Source organism: Penaeus vannamei, chromosome 25 (genome assembly GCF_042767895.1).
Source record: "Penaeus vannamei isolate JL-2024 chromosome 25, ASM4276789v1, whole genome shotgun sequence".
Classification (NCBI taxonomy): Eukaryota; Metazoa; Arthropoda; class Malacostraca; order Decapoda; family Penaeidae; genus Penaeus; species Penaeus vannamei.
Genome location: NC_091573.1, coordinates 578,778 through 596,277, shown reverse-complemented (window position 1 = coordinate 596,277; position 17,500 = coordinate 578,778). Strand labels below are relative to the sequence as shown.

At 39.2% G+C, this 17,500-nt stretch overlaps 1 protein-coding gene across 1 annotated transcript in view; it reads right to left on the bottom strand.

The window, feature by feature from the left end:
• Unc-115a (Uncoordinated 115a) overlaps window positions 1-17,500 on the bottom strand; it is a 374,086-nt gene that overhangs the window by 55,054 nt on the left and 301,532 nt on the right. Inside the window, exons 3-5 of the mRNA XM_070138994.1 lie at window positions 17,086-17,181; window positions 12,107-12,290; window positions 7,311-7,435 (exon numbers count right to left, since the gene is read on the bottom strand). Of these exons, the coding sequence (XP_069995095.1) occupies window positions 7,311-7,435; window positions 12,107-12,290; window positions 17,086-17,181 (405 nt within the window). The remainder of the gene's footprint in view (window positions 1-7,310; window positions 7,436-12,106; window positions 12,291-17,085; window positions 17,182-17,500) is intronic.

Sequence of the window (17,500 nt, the reverse complement as noted above, 5' to 3'; positions counted from 1 at the left end):
CAATAATGATAATAATAATAATAATGATGACGATGATAATGATGACGATAATAATAATAATAATAATAACAATAATGATAATAATAATAATAACAATAACAATAATAATAATAATAATAATAATAATAATAATAATAATAACAGTAATAAACAATAATAACAACAGTATTATCAGCGCTAATAGTCAAACTATCACCAATGCTAATAACAATATCAACTTGGAGACTAATATTAAAACTTAATGGTACTTTTCATAGCAAGAGAAATTACAATAGTAATAATAATGATAATAATAATAATACAAAAATAATAATAATAACAAGTAATAATAATAATAATAATAATAATAATAATAATAATAATAAAATAATAATAATAACAATAATAACAAATAATATAAATATTAATAAATAAATAAATAAATATAAATAATAAATAATAAATAAATATAAATAACAAACAATATAAATATAAATAAAAATAACAGCGACAACAACAATCTCAACAAGGAAGATACAACAAAATAACAATAACAACACCAACGGCAATAACAATAACACTATAAAACAAAAAAAAAATACTACGGAGGCAAAATTCCCAAACAACGACCACATCTTCGCCCCGTCCCATTACACTCCAACCACCCCCCCCCCCCTTTCCCTCCACCCCCTCCCCTCCCCTCCCCTACTTCTCCACCCCTTCCCCTCCCCTCCTTCTCCTGCCCTCCCCTTCCCCCCTTCCTCCGGGTCCTTCCCCTCCCCTCCTTTGTCGTCCTTCCTTCCTTCCCTCTCCTCTTTCTTCCTCTGCCTTCTTTTTCCTTTCCTTTCTCCTCTTCCCTCTCCCTCTTTCTCATTTTCCATCTCTGCCTTTATACTCTCCCCTCTCCACCCATATCTCTATCCCTCTTTCTCTCTCTCCCTCTTTCTCTTCCTCCCTATCTCTCTTTGCCTTCCTACTTTCCCCTCTCCACCCTTATCTCTCTCCCTCTTCCTTTCTCTCTCCTTCTCTCGCCCTTCCTTCTCCCTCCCTCTCACCCCCCCACCCCCACCACTCTCATTATCGACACTTCAAACACGTAGTTATCCGTAAAGCGAAAGAAATAAAAAAAGAACGTAAAAAAAACAACGAAAAAAAGGAGAGAGGAATATAAAAGTAAAACGTCGGTAATTTCGGGTTATTCTCACCGTCTGGGATTGTCTAACCGTGACTTCCGACCTCTGCTTATTTACTCTTTCCTCTTTTTTCCTTCCTCTTTTTCTTATTCTTCTGTATCGCTTTTCCGGACGTGACTGTATTCTCGAGGAGGGTCAGTGATCGTTGTTGGTTATTTTTCTTATCATTCACTCTCACTCACTCATTATTTCTGTCTCTCTGTCTGTCTCGGTCTCTCTCTCTCGCTCTCTCTCGCTCTTTCTCTCGCTCTCTCCCTCTCTCTCTCTCTCTCTCCCTCTCTCTCTCTCTCTCTCTCTCTCTCTCACACACACACACACACTACACATCTTCAAAGAAAATCCAATATTCTTACTATTTCCAATCTATACTTCTTTTTCGGTCGTCTCTCAACCTTCACTATCCCTATTCTCTCTCTCTCTCTCTCTCTCTCTCTCTCTCTCTCTCTCTCTCTCTCTCTCTCTCTCTCTCTCTCTCTCTCTCTCTCTCTCTCTCTCGCTTTCATCACTCTCTCTCTCTCCTCTTCTACCGGCTTTCATCACTCTCTCCTTACCATTCCTTCGCTTCACACCGGAAGTAAAGGATTCACCCGCAGGCGGCGTGGGAGCAACGTACGCGGTGGGAGGAGGAGGAGGAGGAGGAGGAGGAGGAGGAGGAGGAGGAGGAGGAGGAGGAGGAGGAGGAGGAGGAGTTGGAAGAAGTTGGAAGAAGGAGGATGAAGAAGAGGATGAAGACGACGACGACGACGACCATGACGATGAGGAGGAGGAGAAGGAGAAGAAAACAGGGGAGGGGAAAGATGAAGATAAAGATGAACACGATGATGAGGAGGAGGAAGGAGATGGAGGAAGAGAAGGAGGAAAAGGAAGAGGCGAATGAGAATGAGAAAAAGAAGAAGCGTGAGGAGTCAAGGCGACTAACAGTTGAGCACACAAGACCCCCCCTCCCCCCAAAAAAAAAAAAAACGATAGTTCAAACAAATCATTTAAAAACGAGTCGCATTTCCCCCCCTTCCCCCCCTCCCACCTTCCTCCATACTATCCCTCTCCCCCCTTTCCTCCCCCTTCCCTTCCCCTATCCCCCATCCCTCCTTTTCTTTCCCTTTCCCTCCTCACTTTTTCCCACCTTCCCTCCTACTTCCACTTATTCCTTCCTCCCCCTATCCTAAATCTCTCCCTCCCCTCCCCCTTCCCCCTGTACCCCAATCCCTCCCTCTCCCCTCTATCATCCCTCCCTCCTTTTTTCTTCCCTCCTCCCTCTCCATCCCTCCACCCTCTGTCCCTCCCTCTCTCTCCCATCCCTCCCCGCTATACCCCTCCTTCTCCACCCTTCCCCTACTATACCCCTCCTTCTCCACCCCTCCCCACTATACCCCTCCTTCTCCACCCCTCCCCCTATACCCCTCCTTCTCCATCCCCCTCCTTCACTACCCCTCCCCCCTATACCCCTCTCCCCCCTCCCCCTCCGCCCTCCTTCACCCCACCCCGGGTGGCTTAAGCAAGCGCCGCCCCCTCACCAGAACCTCAGTCGCCGCCCACCTCCCCAGCGCCCGCAGCCTCCCTCGCGGGCGCCACCGGTCGCCGGCGGAGGGTCCTGTGGGCGGCCGGTCTGCCTGCACGGCGCTCGCACCCCCCCCCCCCCCCGCACATGGCCGGTGCACACGGACGCAGAGCCGTGATGTGGCCGACACAGAGGCACGCGCCGGTTCGGATGCAAGCGCTGGCAACATGCACGACTGCGCGCTCCCGCCCACGCACGCTTCGCAGAGTCAAAACAGATGCATTATCGGCGCCGTTTTCGTTATTACGCTATTTCCTTCTTTTTTTTTTTTGCTCTTACTCATACTTCTCATACCGTCATGATTCTCTCTCATTATGCAAGTTAATGACGAAACGGAATGTGGAAGGAGGAAAATAAATATATATATACACTACAAGGGTGGAAAGAGCGAAAGATGAATGGAAGGAAGGAAGAAAGACGAAAGAGGGAGGAGTGGGAGAAAGAAATAAAATAGGAAGGTACGAAAGGGAAATAGAAGAAAAAATAACGAAAAAAACAACAAATGAGTGAAAGAGAAACATCAAAAGGAAAGGACTAGAGCAGGAAAAAAAATAATAAAAGAAACACAAAATTCAAAACAGAAAAAAGAAAGAAAAAGAAAAAGAATAAGGAAAGCAAAACACAATAAAAGAAAGCGAGAAACAAAAATTCAAACCAGAAAAAAGAAAGAAAGAAAGAAAAAGGCAAGGCAAGGAAAACCGACCACCAAAAGGGAAAGAAAGGAAGCCAAAAGAAGAAGAAAAAAAAAAAAAAAAACCGACAGAGGAAGCGGCCGCGTTCCTCGCCTCGACCGGACACGCAGCGCCTCCTCCTTCAGTGCATTCCAAGACGCCCTTCGCATGACGCTCTCCCGACGACGAGGCCGGCTTTCTCTGCGGCGTCGCGTCGGTCCGGCGGGCGGTCGGTCGTTTCGCCCTCGCTCTCTCTCTCTCTCTCTCTTTGGGCTTCTGTTTCCTTCTCTCTTTCTCTCTCTGTGTTTCTGTTTCTCTGTCTTTCTCTTTCTCTCTTTTCTCTCTATTCTCTCTCTCTCTCTCTCTCTCTCGCTCTCTCTCTCTCTCTCGCTCTCTCTCTCTCTCTCGCTCTCTCTCTCCCTCTCCCTCTCCCTCTCCCTCTCCCTCTCCCTCTCTCCCTCTCTCTCTCCCTCTCTCTCTCTCTCTCTCTCTCTCCCTCTCCCTCTCTTACTTGTACAGTACATCTATATTCATTCCGCACCTTCCGGCCACGTTAATCTTCCACGAAATGAAACATATTATCAAGGTCGTTCGGAAAATTAATGATCTAATTCGAGGAAAAAATGGGAGGAGGATAAAGAATTGGAGGAGGAGGAGGAGGAGGAAGAGGGGGAGGAGGAGGAGGAAGAAGAGGGGGAGGAGGAGGAAGAAGAAGAAGGAGAGGAAGAGGGGGAGGAAGAAGAAGAAGAAGATGAAGGAGAGGAAGAAGAAGAGGAAGAAGGGGAGGAGGAGGAAAAGAAGAAGAAGAAGAAGAAGAAGAAGAAGAAGAAGAAGAAAGAGAAGAAGAAGAAGAAGAAGGAGAAGAAGAAGAAGAAGAAAAAGAAGAAGAAGGAGGAGGAGAAAGATGACGACGACGAGGAGGAGGCCAGGAGCGAGGGAGGGGAGCGACCTGGAGACCGAGGAAAGTGCAGACTCTGGCCCCGTCTTTTGGCGTCGATTTCGGATAATGAGCAGCTATTCCCCGCGCACTCACACGAGACACGAGCGATTTCGAGAAAGATTTTTCGAAAAAATCTTTTCGCTAATCCTCCTCTTGGTGACAATCGGCCGAAAGAACAGGAAACCGAGAATAAAAGTTCTATATGGCGGCGAGCACGCACATAGACACACAGACGCGCAAACACACACACACACACACACACACACACACACACACACACACACACACACACACACACACACACACACACACATACACACACACGCGCGCGCGCACAGGCACATGCACACACGCACACACACACACACACAAATATAATACATACATGAAAGATTTTCTACTCTCTCCGCCACCGTCACACTCTCACCTCCCGAATCCTCCTGATCCTTCTATCGAAAGCCAACGAGAGGCCACGTGACCTTGCCAGCCGACCTTGCCTGACATTTCGCCGACCTCAAGGAAGGGCGGAGACGGCGTGGATGTTTATGGACTATCTCGACTCACTTTCCCCTACCCCTACCCATACCCCTCCCCTACGCTACCCCTACCCCTCTTCTACACCCCTCTCTCCAGTTCTTGGTGTCTTCCCTCTTCGTTTCGTCCCTTTTATTCTTCGATTCCTCTGCTTACTCCTTTTTATCATACATTTCCCTGTACTTCCAACGTCTCCTTTTCTCTTTCACTCGCTTCCTTCCTTTTCTTCTCCTCCTCCCTCGTATTAGCATTTCTCTTCGTCTTCTCCCTCTTCCTACCCATTAGTCTGGTTTTCTCCTCCGCTTGACCGCACATTCACGTGACGGTTCAGAAGGGGGGGGGAGCAGAGAGCGGGGAGGGGGGAGAGGCGGAGGGAAGGGAGGGGAAGGGTGGAGAGGGGAAAGGAGAGAGTGGCAGAAGAATAGGAAGAGGGGGTCGGAAAGAGGAGGGGAAGGGGTAAGGGAGAGGCGGATAGGGGATGGGGATAGGGACCGATAAGGATAAGGGGGATGGAGAGGGAAGAGGAGTGGGGGGGGGGGAAGGTATGAGGGTTGAGGAGGATGGGGGAGGAGGTTGCGTGACTTTATTGCCTTTGTGACTGTCATTTGAATGGCAATGCGCTCGGGAGTGACATCTCTGTTCACTTTTGTCTCTCTGTGGCTGCATCTATACATATACACAGACTTACTGTAGGTCACATACACGTACACACATATACATGTGATATCATGCAGATATTCCTAGACACACACACACACACACACACACACACACACACACACACACACACACACACACACACACACACACACACACACACACACACACACACACTCGTACATAGTGCAAAAAGCAAATAACAGAAAGCCATATAAATAACGAGGGGGAGAAAGGAAACAAAAATAAAAAGTGCATTCTGAGAGCAGGTCATTTAGCTGTCTCGTTTCCCTGGCAAATGTATGTTTTGTTTTTTTTTCTCTCGTTCAGACTATCTTTTTAACAACCACTTCATTTTTCTTTATACCATTATCGAATGTTTTGTTTATTTATCACCACTCTCACAAACTCTGATTGATAAAATTTAAATTTTCTAAACCATTAGAAGAAAACCAAAAGAGACAAAAAAAAGCAAGAAAATGACAATGAAAATACATGGAAGAACAAAGAAAATGAAACGAAGAAACAGACAAGGTTTGGCTCTCATCTAGGTACGTTCTAGAGCCACAAAATAACAGCAATCATCCCATCAACTTTCTTCTTTTAAAAGGAAAGTGTGATTTGCGGATTCGTCCAACTTTGTATGCCATTATCCCTTTTTCTTCATCAACTTTTCCCTTTTCTCTTTTTCCTTCATACGCAGAACTCTCAGGAAGGAATGCAATGAGACCTCAGGTACTGTTGCAAAAGTCCCCCAGACCATTCAATATTGCGCATGATCCCTTGTGGGAAAATGCACTGAGGCCTATCTAATGGCATGACTTCTTTCGAACGCGAATAAAAAAAAAAGAACAACATGAGAGCAAAAGAAATTTTCTCATCCTACTCATGCTTTATCAGTATTTTCTGTATTCATTTTTTTTTTTATTAGAACTTATAAAACAACAACAACAACAACAACAACAAAAACATTTCCAAACTCCAAGACCCACTACAATGTCTAATTTTAAAATATTTAAAACAACAAACATCATACTTTTCAATTCTAACACCAGACACGGTATCTTTGAACAATCTCTAAAAATTCCCGTAAACAAAAGGAAATAATAAGAAAACCGTAAGTGTTGTTATCAGGACTAGTAGTGAATATGATTCCCAAGGAACTCTTCTAAAGTTACCGCAATCACCTATCACATTTTGCATGTTTCAAAACATTTTCTTCAATTCTAATAAGTGATTAATCAAATATTAAATAAAATAATCTACTTAATATAAGGTTCTAATACAATAATCAACAAGGATATTGATAATGATAAAAAAAATCACAATAAGCCTTCAAACATCCCACCAACCTCAAGAAAGTCCTTCCTAAATCCTACAGAGAAATAGAAATCTATACATCATGGATGACACAAGAAATCACTTATCCAAGCACCGAGTGTAATCTTCCAAGAAACAATTTCTTAAAACATTCTAAACAGAAAACAACAAAAAAGCACCTCATTTCCAATATTTCTGATGACCCTCAGCAAATTCTTTCCAAAATTCCAAATAAAAGAAATTCCTAATACTAATAAGACAATGGCATTATCCCCCAAAAAACATTAACCACAAAATAAGTATATGCACCAGAAATCACAATTTCCACCAACTCCTGAAAATTCTTTCCTAATTCAATGCATCTCAATAAATTTTTCTCTTTATCCCCCCTAAAACAATATAAAATAAAACAAACATCTACAATCTATAATACCAATAAAATCAACTTGAGTACTCACTAGGGCCAGCAGTGGTAGGTGAGCGTGTGGGGGACTGTGAGTCCACAACAGGGATGTGGAGGCAACGCTGACACAGACATTCTTTGCCTGTGTACGTCACACGCTCCCCTGTTGGGAAGGGTTGTCTGTAACAGAAGGGGAGAAGATGGATTAAGAATCAACATTAAGATAAGTTTCTGAGGTAGTATGAAAGCAATGATGAGAAAGAGCTGGAATCAGGTGTACCTTTCCTTGGATTGGTAAGAGAAAAAAGTAAAAATAAAACTCACTCAGCCTTTCAGGATGATGAACAGATACTATCAGAGTTTGAAAAAGATAAATGCAACAGAAAAGTGTATATAATGAAGCACATGCACATCTTCCTACATATTTTGCTTTATCATTGTGTAAAGAAAATCAGAAACAATTTCTCAAAAGGCATAAATAAGCCTCGAATGTCCAAATTTTCCCTTCCTCTTTCCTGTAGTAACTCTCTATATTTAAGTGAAAGCAAAATGTAGGAGCATATAGCTCACTCCACAATAATCACCCTAGTTTCACATTTGCATTATATACACCAACAAAACATGCCAAATTACACCCCACACTAATCATCCTGCAATGCAAAATCCACAAGTATGTGTGTGAGAAACAAAAAGATAAAGACTATACAGTCCTAAATCTTGAGTTGTTCCACATTATCAACTACAGACAACAAGGACTGCGATTCTGACATTTCATGGTCCATGGGTCAAGTTGTAAAGATGGGAAGCACGGAGACAATTGTATCACTTTCTCAAATACTCCACTTCCCAGTGCAAAAGTGATACAAGTCATCATGAGACATGGAAGACCAGACTCGCACAATCACTTCCGTTGTGGTAAAAATGCAAAACTATAATCCTTCGGAATCTCTCTATACAAATGGTATATCTTGATAGAAAACTTAGGAAAACCGACACTAAAGTATTCATCAAATCACAAAACATCAATAAAATAACCATAGGATAAAATCTAAGCTTGGCAGAAAAAGTTCCAGAACTGGAATGAATAACTTTTATAATAGAAGAGAGAATCATATATTCTTTTTAATATTTGTTACACATATCAGACTAAAGAAATGTAGTGATTTTTTTTCTAAAACTCAGGATTAACTGAAACCACTTGAAGTCTGGAAAAATATGAGCAAAAGCAAAATACATTTTCAAAGTCATACAGAGGTCAAGACTAATGCCATCTAAAAGCATTATGTAAACAAAAAATGAAGAGCATTGGAGATGTTGACGAGACCTATATATAAAAAACACAGCTTAAGATATACAGTTTAACATAATCATCACTTCAAACATTTCTAATGCATTACAAGTGACTATAGCAGCATTATCCCTCAATTAAGTTTATATAAGTACTGAAGCAGGATACAGCTAGCATACAGAAAACATCCGTATGCCTATCACATAGCCTACAAACTCTTGAAAATTCAGTAGCATTCCATTATCTAATTACTCATTTAGCCAACAAAAATAATCTCTCAATATCATTTAGAAATAAGAAATTTAAACTGCACTAAATTATATCTTTTCAAAAACTAAAGAAGGTAACAAACATGTCAGTACAGTGGTATGAAAGTATCTAACAAAATATCTTTGTGCCTTGTACTACACCTAGCAGAGTGGCATCCTCATAAGTTAGCACCTAAAATACCAATAAACAGACAACATATAAATAAAAGAAATACAATACATGAATATGCATACATATATATATGACGCAAATGCCATCAACCTAGCACGACCTGAGAGAAAACAGAATTGAGGCATGATGTCGCTATAAACGAGCAAAGGCATACTTGGGAATTTACATAGAGTCTGTCACCATTTACCTCCTCAGATATGCTATGTACATAAACTGACATAACTCGAGAATATTTACATTTAACTCTGGGATGCAAAAGAAGTTACGTAAAAATTTCTTCCTGTTACTCAATTCTTTCCCTAAAAAAAACAGTTTATACAAGATCTATAATTATCAAAGATTTTAGTTCCATGAAACTGTAAGATTACTGTTGGAAAATAGGTTGTTAATTTGGCAGTATCACTTTTTTTCAGTTCTTCTAATCATTATGTTTATAGGGATGTCTTCTTCAATCTTTTCTTCAAAACAATCTTGGGATCTATTAAAATATAGAGACTAAGCTGATTTGTAATCATCAAATCTTTGTCAATCACTTTAATACTTTGTATGCGTGTAATCTGGATAGTCATCTGTCAACTACCACATACAAGAGAGTTATGAATAAAAAAAATAAAAAGATAAATAAATACATAAATAATTACACCTCTAGCAATATAATATCTAAATGATATCTTTTTGGTTTAATGAACTTTTCCTATCTTTTATAATACTGTAAGGCAGAACTTATAGAAATTATACAAATTTTCGAATTACTTATCAAAATAGAGTATGATATACTCTACATATGGAAGGAAATCTGAAGATTTCTTAATAAATGTCCAAGACAAATAAGCAAACTAACTAACAAATAAAAAGTGTACTATTAAAAACTTGACATTTTCATAAAATAGCCTTATCAAAAGCCCATAATTTTCGTGAAAAAGACTATCATCAAAGCCCATGTCTGAATCCAGAAGCCAAGCATGGCCACCACCTCAAATGAGAAAACTGCATGTCCCAAAACCTCTATAATGTGCTATAATTTAAAAAAAAGATAGCTTAAAAAAAAACATTGACCCACTTCCATGAATCTGTGAAATTGCATCTTATGATTAAAAAACAACTACTGTCCCAAGACTGCAACACCATTGCTGCATTTCTAACTGCTTTTAAGACAATGTGGCTAATTCGGACCTTTTGTTTTTATGACCTCTGCCCTGTCTCTATTTTGCATCTCTCTTTCCTTCTCTTCTTTTTCTCCTTGTTTTCTTTCCTTTGTTCTTTCTTTTCTAAATATTCTTCTATGAATTTGTTGTCTTAACCATCTTTAAATAATTATTTGTCTTCCTTCTTAACAAACACTTTCCTTGTCAAATGCACAATCTAAGCATGTTAATTATCTTAAAAATGCTTATCTGTGTACTGAAACCCCATTCTAAAATGCCCCTTTTTTCTTGCATTCTAGGTTGCTTGTTTCTGTTGCAGTTCACAAAATTTGCATCTTTACATGAGCTATTTCTAGTACTTGCTTCACACTTATCCTCCTTAAGTGTCATAATGGTAATCATAAGTATTGTTTTTTCACTCTATTTGTAAACACCATAATATCTTCATTATAACTGTGGATATGTATGAGACCTCCATATTGGTTCCCCTTATTAGATCTCTTAATTTCACACGAAGCAATCTCCATATCATTCAGCTATTACATAACATTCTCTTATTCAAATAGGGTAAGACATCTGATTACAATCATCACTAAAAATATAATTGAGGCCAATTTAATACAGTATCTTGGCATTCTTCTGTGTATAAGTATTGCAAGGAGTAGGACATAAGACACTATGTTGCAAAAAGTAACTGCAATCTCTTCATAAGTCACACATGCAAGGTCAGTGAACCCTAACAATGCCACATAGTTTCTCATGATGATATCTGATGTAAGATTAAACTTCATAGCAGTTAAGGGACAATGCAATATAATACTACCTAATTCTAATCTCTTTTTACCATAAAAAACATTGCTACTATAGAGATATTTATAAGTTACATCATTCAGGTTCCAGAAAGCAGAATATTTCATATGCATGAACTCACTACATCTTATACCATCCTCTAGCTACCACACATGTAAAATATTTTAATATGAATAATTTTCAAAATACACACTCGCAACCCCGATGCAGTCAACAACAACTCCACGCTTCTTGTCAAAATAGACCAGTTTATAATGCCAACAGCCCTCTTTCGGTGAAAGGTGATAATGTTAAACCTGACTGCAATACTTAAGTGGATACATTACAAGAGGACATCACTCCAAATTTGGAAAGTGTTTACAGTTTCATCAGATTTCACATTAGGAAATTATAGCTTACATTTGCAGTTTCACTAGATTTTCCGCTACTGTTTAGCAGTACAGTTACTAAAAAAACAATAAAATTATTTCTTCTTTTCTTCTAGTAATCAGATAATCCTAGTCTTAAGTTTTGACTGTTAATGAATTTACAGAAAAATAATGAATTGCTCAATCTGACAAGTCTTTTCATTTACCACAGCAGTTTCAAGTATTATGCATGCTTTTCAAAACTCCTGTCATAAATCAAAATGTTTAATGTAATGCATTCACTGATCATGTAAACATATATCATTACCTTGTCAAATGTTGATAACTATACATTAAAAATGAAATACCTCATAAATCATTAAACAGACTGACTGTCCTAAACTTACCCTGACCAAGGTTGTCAGTATCAAACCATATTTTAAAATCATGATAAAACAATACTGTACATTTATACTGACTGATTAATGAAATGTTTAAGCTTGAACAGCATCAAAACTAATTGCATAAGGCCTACAAGTTGCTTTACTGTAATAGTAAAGTTTTAATCACACATATTCCTCAAATGAAAAAAGTGACACAATTTTTCTTTTGTTTTAAATACTTATAAGAAAATGCATAGTTTTCCAAGTGATATTTCTTAAAAATATGCATTCTACAGAGAGAAATAAACATAGAATTTTCCCTTACTGATTTTTTCTTAATTAAGTACACATTCCATAGGCAGGAAAATAAATAAACAAATACATAAAATTCTCTCTTCTTTGTATCTGACTCTTGACCAAAACACATTCCTCCGTACCTGCAGCGAGCACAAGTGAAGCATTTCTGGTGGTAGGTATTACCGAGGGCTGACACCACCTCCCCTTCCACGAACAGCCCGCACGTGGCACACCTCTGACCGAAGTTCTTCTGGTAACATTCTGTACAGTAGTAGTCTTTCTCCCTTGTGAAGAAACCTCCCTGTGCTAGTGATTTCTTGCAGCCTGCAAAGGAAGGGATGTGAATTAGTCTGTGCAAGGATCTTCCAAAAATATTCATTATTAGGATATAGCACCTTTAAAGGAAAGTTGGTTTGATAAGAAGAAAATTCTCTCTCTCTCTCTCTTTTTTTTTTTTGCTAGGGTCCATGAATATTCTATCCAGGATATTTATAATATAATGGGATATTGTAATGCCATTATGCTAATTAGGTACCCTGTGCTCACTTTAAACTTGATAAGGCTGTAAAGTATCGGAGGAAATTTTTCATTCTGCTCCAAAGTTTATTTTGGTGATATGGAAGATGTAAGAATGAAAACAAAATGAAAGAGAATCTGATAATAGATATTGTGTTTCTTTCCTTCCCATATGACATGATTCCTTTAAGCTGAAAATTACATATAATTTAGTAACTGAATAATATTTCATCCTACTAATGATGATGTACATATGTACAAGTCAACATATATATATAGTGGTAATTCCCATATCACATCTCCAAAGAGACAGACCAATTTCAAGAGGTCACGCCAGAAAAATGGTTGAGAGAGAAATATTCTTCCTCCACTACTTCTAATTTAACGCAGCTGGTGCAAGGCAAGAGCTCTGGGGTCTAAGTGCCTCTCATAAAGGGGATAACACCCACCCACATGAGCTGTATTGTGCCCCGTGTCATTACTCAACTAAGTCTAACACCCACGTTCCTACAACAACAGAATACCATCTGGTTCTTGGTCCTGTCGTCTGTCTTGCCTATTATTCCACAAATTATGGAATATGCGCTGCCTGCCTCTCTTTATCTCTCAGCCTGTCTACTCTCAACTATGGCGGCATTCTCTTTCTCCACGTGTGTGTGTGTGTGCCTTGCAAGCAGTACTCTGATGGCCTTTTATTAACAAATTGCTCTTTTCATTTTATATTTGGATGAAACTTACTTTTGGGAATGTGAATTTCTTTTCAAGTTCTCCTCAGCGTATCTGCCTTGAAACTGCCCAATTTGTTGCAATAGAGCAACAGCAGTAATTGTCACGAAGGTGCGACGTAACATCACTTGATACGTTTCATGCCTCGTCTTTTTGAATAATTATGATTAATATGTCCTGTCATCATCCTTTTTTTTTTTTTTTTTTTTTTAATAATATTCTACCCTGTGCATTTCTTTTTGCCAGCCATATTTTTCTTTCTTTTAGCCTACTCATTAAAGTAAATACATAAATACAAAAGAAAACCATTATAAAAAAAAGACAATACAACAACTGATAACGATAGACAAAGATGATAATGATAATCTTATCTTACCCACCATAAATCACCCTAACACCAATATATATAACAACAATACCAGCGACAAACAGACAGAAAGTGTCTAAAGATTCCACAGACAAACCCCCATAAAGCTGCATATTCAAGGTGACTTGGCATTCCTACTCCTACCAAAAGGGACATTACATAAACACAACTCTGGACACAATAAAAAGGATATGAGAAACAGAGAAAGAAGAAGAAAAAAAGGAGTGTGACTCTGCAAATACAAAGAACCTGAGAACTACTTGTGCATACAGATAAAATTGTTTACTTTAACCAGTTATATAACCATAAATATTTTCCCATATTCTGTATTCAGACCTTTCTGTTACACTAAACACAAATCACTCCAAATGCTTAAAATGAAAGTAAAAAAAAGAAAGAAAGAAAGAAAGAAAAAAAAAAAACATCATTATCTTCAACAAAAACATTAATAATAATAACAACAGCAACAACAACACCAAAACTAAACATCTAAACACCTAAAGAGACAAAACACCATCCACCAACGTATCAGACTCTGCAAAAATAACCAAAGAAGGTGTCTCATGTTCCGCGTTCATGGTCGCTGATGACTTTGCATGAACACTCTGATTTACCACAAAAGACTCCCCATTGGTTAACCTCACGACAAGAACCTCAGAATAGAAAGCACACACACACACTGAATTCGCATTTTAGACGAACCGCAAGTCTTCACTGGAGTAATCTGGAGTTGTAATCTCCACCTCAGACATCTTCTTCTGCTTCTTCTTTCTCTCTTACCATTCTTTTCCATCTTTCCTTTTTTTATTTCAATTCTTTTGTTTCTATTTTCATATTTTAGTATCCCCCCTCCCTTATTCTATTTCTATGGGTATTCCTTTCTAAGACATTTGCAATGGGAAGGAAGGAGGGAAGAGGGAGGGAGGAGGGAGGAGAGGGAGGGAGGGGAGGGAGGGGAGGGGAGGGGGAGAGGGAGGGAGAGGGAGGGAGGAGAGAGAGAGAGAGAGAGAGAGAGGTGAGTGAGTGAGAGAAGAGAGAGTGAGAGAGAGAGAGAGAGAGAGAGAGAGAGAGAGAGAGAGAGAGAGAGAGAGAGAGAGAGAGAGAGAGAGAGAGAGAGAGAGAGAGAGAGAGAGAGACAGAGAGAGAGGGGAGAGAGTATGAGAGGGAAAGAGAGAGAGAGAGGGGGAGAGAGAGAGAGAGAGAGAGAGAGAGAGAGAGAGAGAGAGAGAGAGAGAGAGAGAGAGAGAGAGAGAGAGAGAGAGAGGAGAGAGAGGAGAGGGAGAGAGAGAGAGAGAGAGAGAAAGAGAGAGAGAGAAAGAGAGAGAGAGAGAAGAGAGAGAGGGAAGAGAGAGAGAGGAAGAGAGAGAGAGAGAAAGAGAGAGAGGGAAAGAGAGAGAGAGAAGAGAGAGAGAGAGAGAGAGAGAGAGAGAGAAAGAGAGAGAGAGAGTTTTTTTCAAAGAGAGAGAGAGAGAGAGGAAGAGAGAGAGAGAGAGAGAGAGAGAGAGAGGAAGAGAGAGAGAGAGAGAGAGAGAGAGAGAGAGAGAGAGAGAGAGAGAGAGAGAGAAAGAGAGAGATAAAGAGAGAGATAAAGAGAGAGATAAAAAGAGAGAGAGAGAGAAAGAGAAAGAGAGAGAAAAAGAGAGAGAGAGAGAGAGAGAGAGAGAGAGAGAGAGAAAGAGAGAGAGAGAGAGAGAGATAGAAAGAAAGAGAGAAGAGAGAGATAAAGAGAAAGAGAGAGAAAGAGAGAGAGAGAGATAAAGAGAGAGAGAGAGAGAGAGCAAGAGAGAGAGAGATAAAGAGAGAGATAGAGAGAGATAAAGAGAGAGTTAAAGAGAGACAGAGAGTTAGAGAGAGAGAGAGAGAGAGAGAGAGAGAGAGAGAGAGAGAGAGAGAGAGAGAGAGAGGGAGAGAGAGAGAGAGAGAGAGAGAGAGAGAGAGAGAACAAGAGAAAAGACAAGGGAGGGAGAAAGAGGCCGAGGCAACAAACGCGATGATGACTAAACAGGAACTCAAAATCAACGGATTAAGACCTACTTGAGCCAAATGCCCCCACACACTGTGACGCATTTTCCCAAGCAACAGGAGATCATCAGGAGACAAAAAAGACGAAATTATGACAAGAGCCAAAAAGCATTATTGCATTATCTCCATCCCTAAAGCCCCTATACTCGTAACCCGAACTGGACGAGTAAGAAGGGTGAAGGTCAGCCACCCGGGTCGACCGCTGTGATAGGTACTCCAATATCAACCGTGAAACTCATTTTAAACAAATGCTTTTTTTTGTACTACGGGATAGCATAGGGGACCGCTCGGTTTCTGTCTGTAAATATCTCTGACGGAATGTTCTACTGCGTCTAATTTTAGACTTTTAGACAATCGAAAAAGGTTTAATGTCACGCCATCACACGTAATAAACCGTGGCATTTGCGGCGGTAGATGGCATCACTTGATCAGCTTTTGTCTAGGATTACGTTTTCAAAGATCGCTTTTTACTTCTTTTTCTTTTTATCTTCCTTGTTATCCTGAGATAGTAAGTACTTGATTGACTTCACTTTCTTGCCTAATACTGAGTAGAAGGCTAAGGTATCGCGAAAGGAGTGATAGGGAACCGATTAAAGGTTTTCGTTTTTCTGCCAGTACACGTACCGCCTCAATCTATATATAAATTACCCAAATATACTCAAGTATGCGGAAGAAGAAAATACAGCCAAAAAGAAAGAAAAAAACATCGAAGCTATAAATATGCGAACTGTAAAATGATCCGACGACATACTTATCACACCACTCACAGCACAGAAAGTAATAAAATAAACTATATGAATAAAAGTCAAATCAACCATGTAATTACGCACTTTGCTGACTCGATTCACTTCAAATGATGATCGAATCTCACATGCTTTAACATCAAATAGCCATTAATATGCAAATCCGATCACACTTTAAAAGCAGCTTAGGTGGGAGTGTCTCATGAATAAGCTCGTCAATATCATCAGTTTGCAATAATTACGTTGCTAATTCTATAACATTTAAAGAAACATGAAACGGTGATCAAGATATGAACTCAAATATTATATGATTATTCGTGTGCAGATATATTACATCGAGTGATAATAAAACCAAACCTTTTAGCCTTGAAAACGAAAAGGTATTCACATTCCTGCACTTGAAACAGATAACGGGGAAAGTCCCATTTCTAAGCATCTCAAGATAATTAAACACATGTTGACACTTTCTTAGAGATAAAATCACCATCATACCTGAATTTTAAATCTTAATCACTCGCTTCATTAAAAGCAAAAATAATAATTATCAAATCTCAAGGACGTAGACACTATTGCATTTAAAGCGGAACGTCTCAAAAATAATCAATAAAATGTGAACAGATTATATACCTGAACACTTTACTCCCAACTAATCCTAAAAATAACTCACAAAAAAGAACAACTCATAATATAAAAAGAACAACTCATAATATAAAAAGAACAACTCATAATATAAACAGATACTTACTATTACACTTGAAACAGCTGATGTGGAAGTACTTCTCCTGGACCCGGAGGACCTCGCCCGAGCACTTCTTCCCGCAGGACTCGCACAGTGTCTTCCCTGTTGGATGGGAGGCCGTTAGAACATGGAAGAATTGTTTACTTAAATTGGGTGTTAGCTTTTTTTTGCTAGGGATTAATTGTATTTCTGGGATTTGTAAGTTATTTTCTGGTTTGAAGTTCTGTTTTTTTTTTTTTTTTTTTTTTTTTTTTTGCTATAATTGGTGTTTCGTATTTTTGTGATTCGGACAATTATTCTTATTTTTGGATTCTATTATTTATTTTCTATTGTTTTTTTAAATAGTTTTCTCTGGTTTAGCTCTGTACACCTTCCGGACCATTTCAAAACTGGATTTTCTTCCGACTATATACACTACATA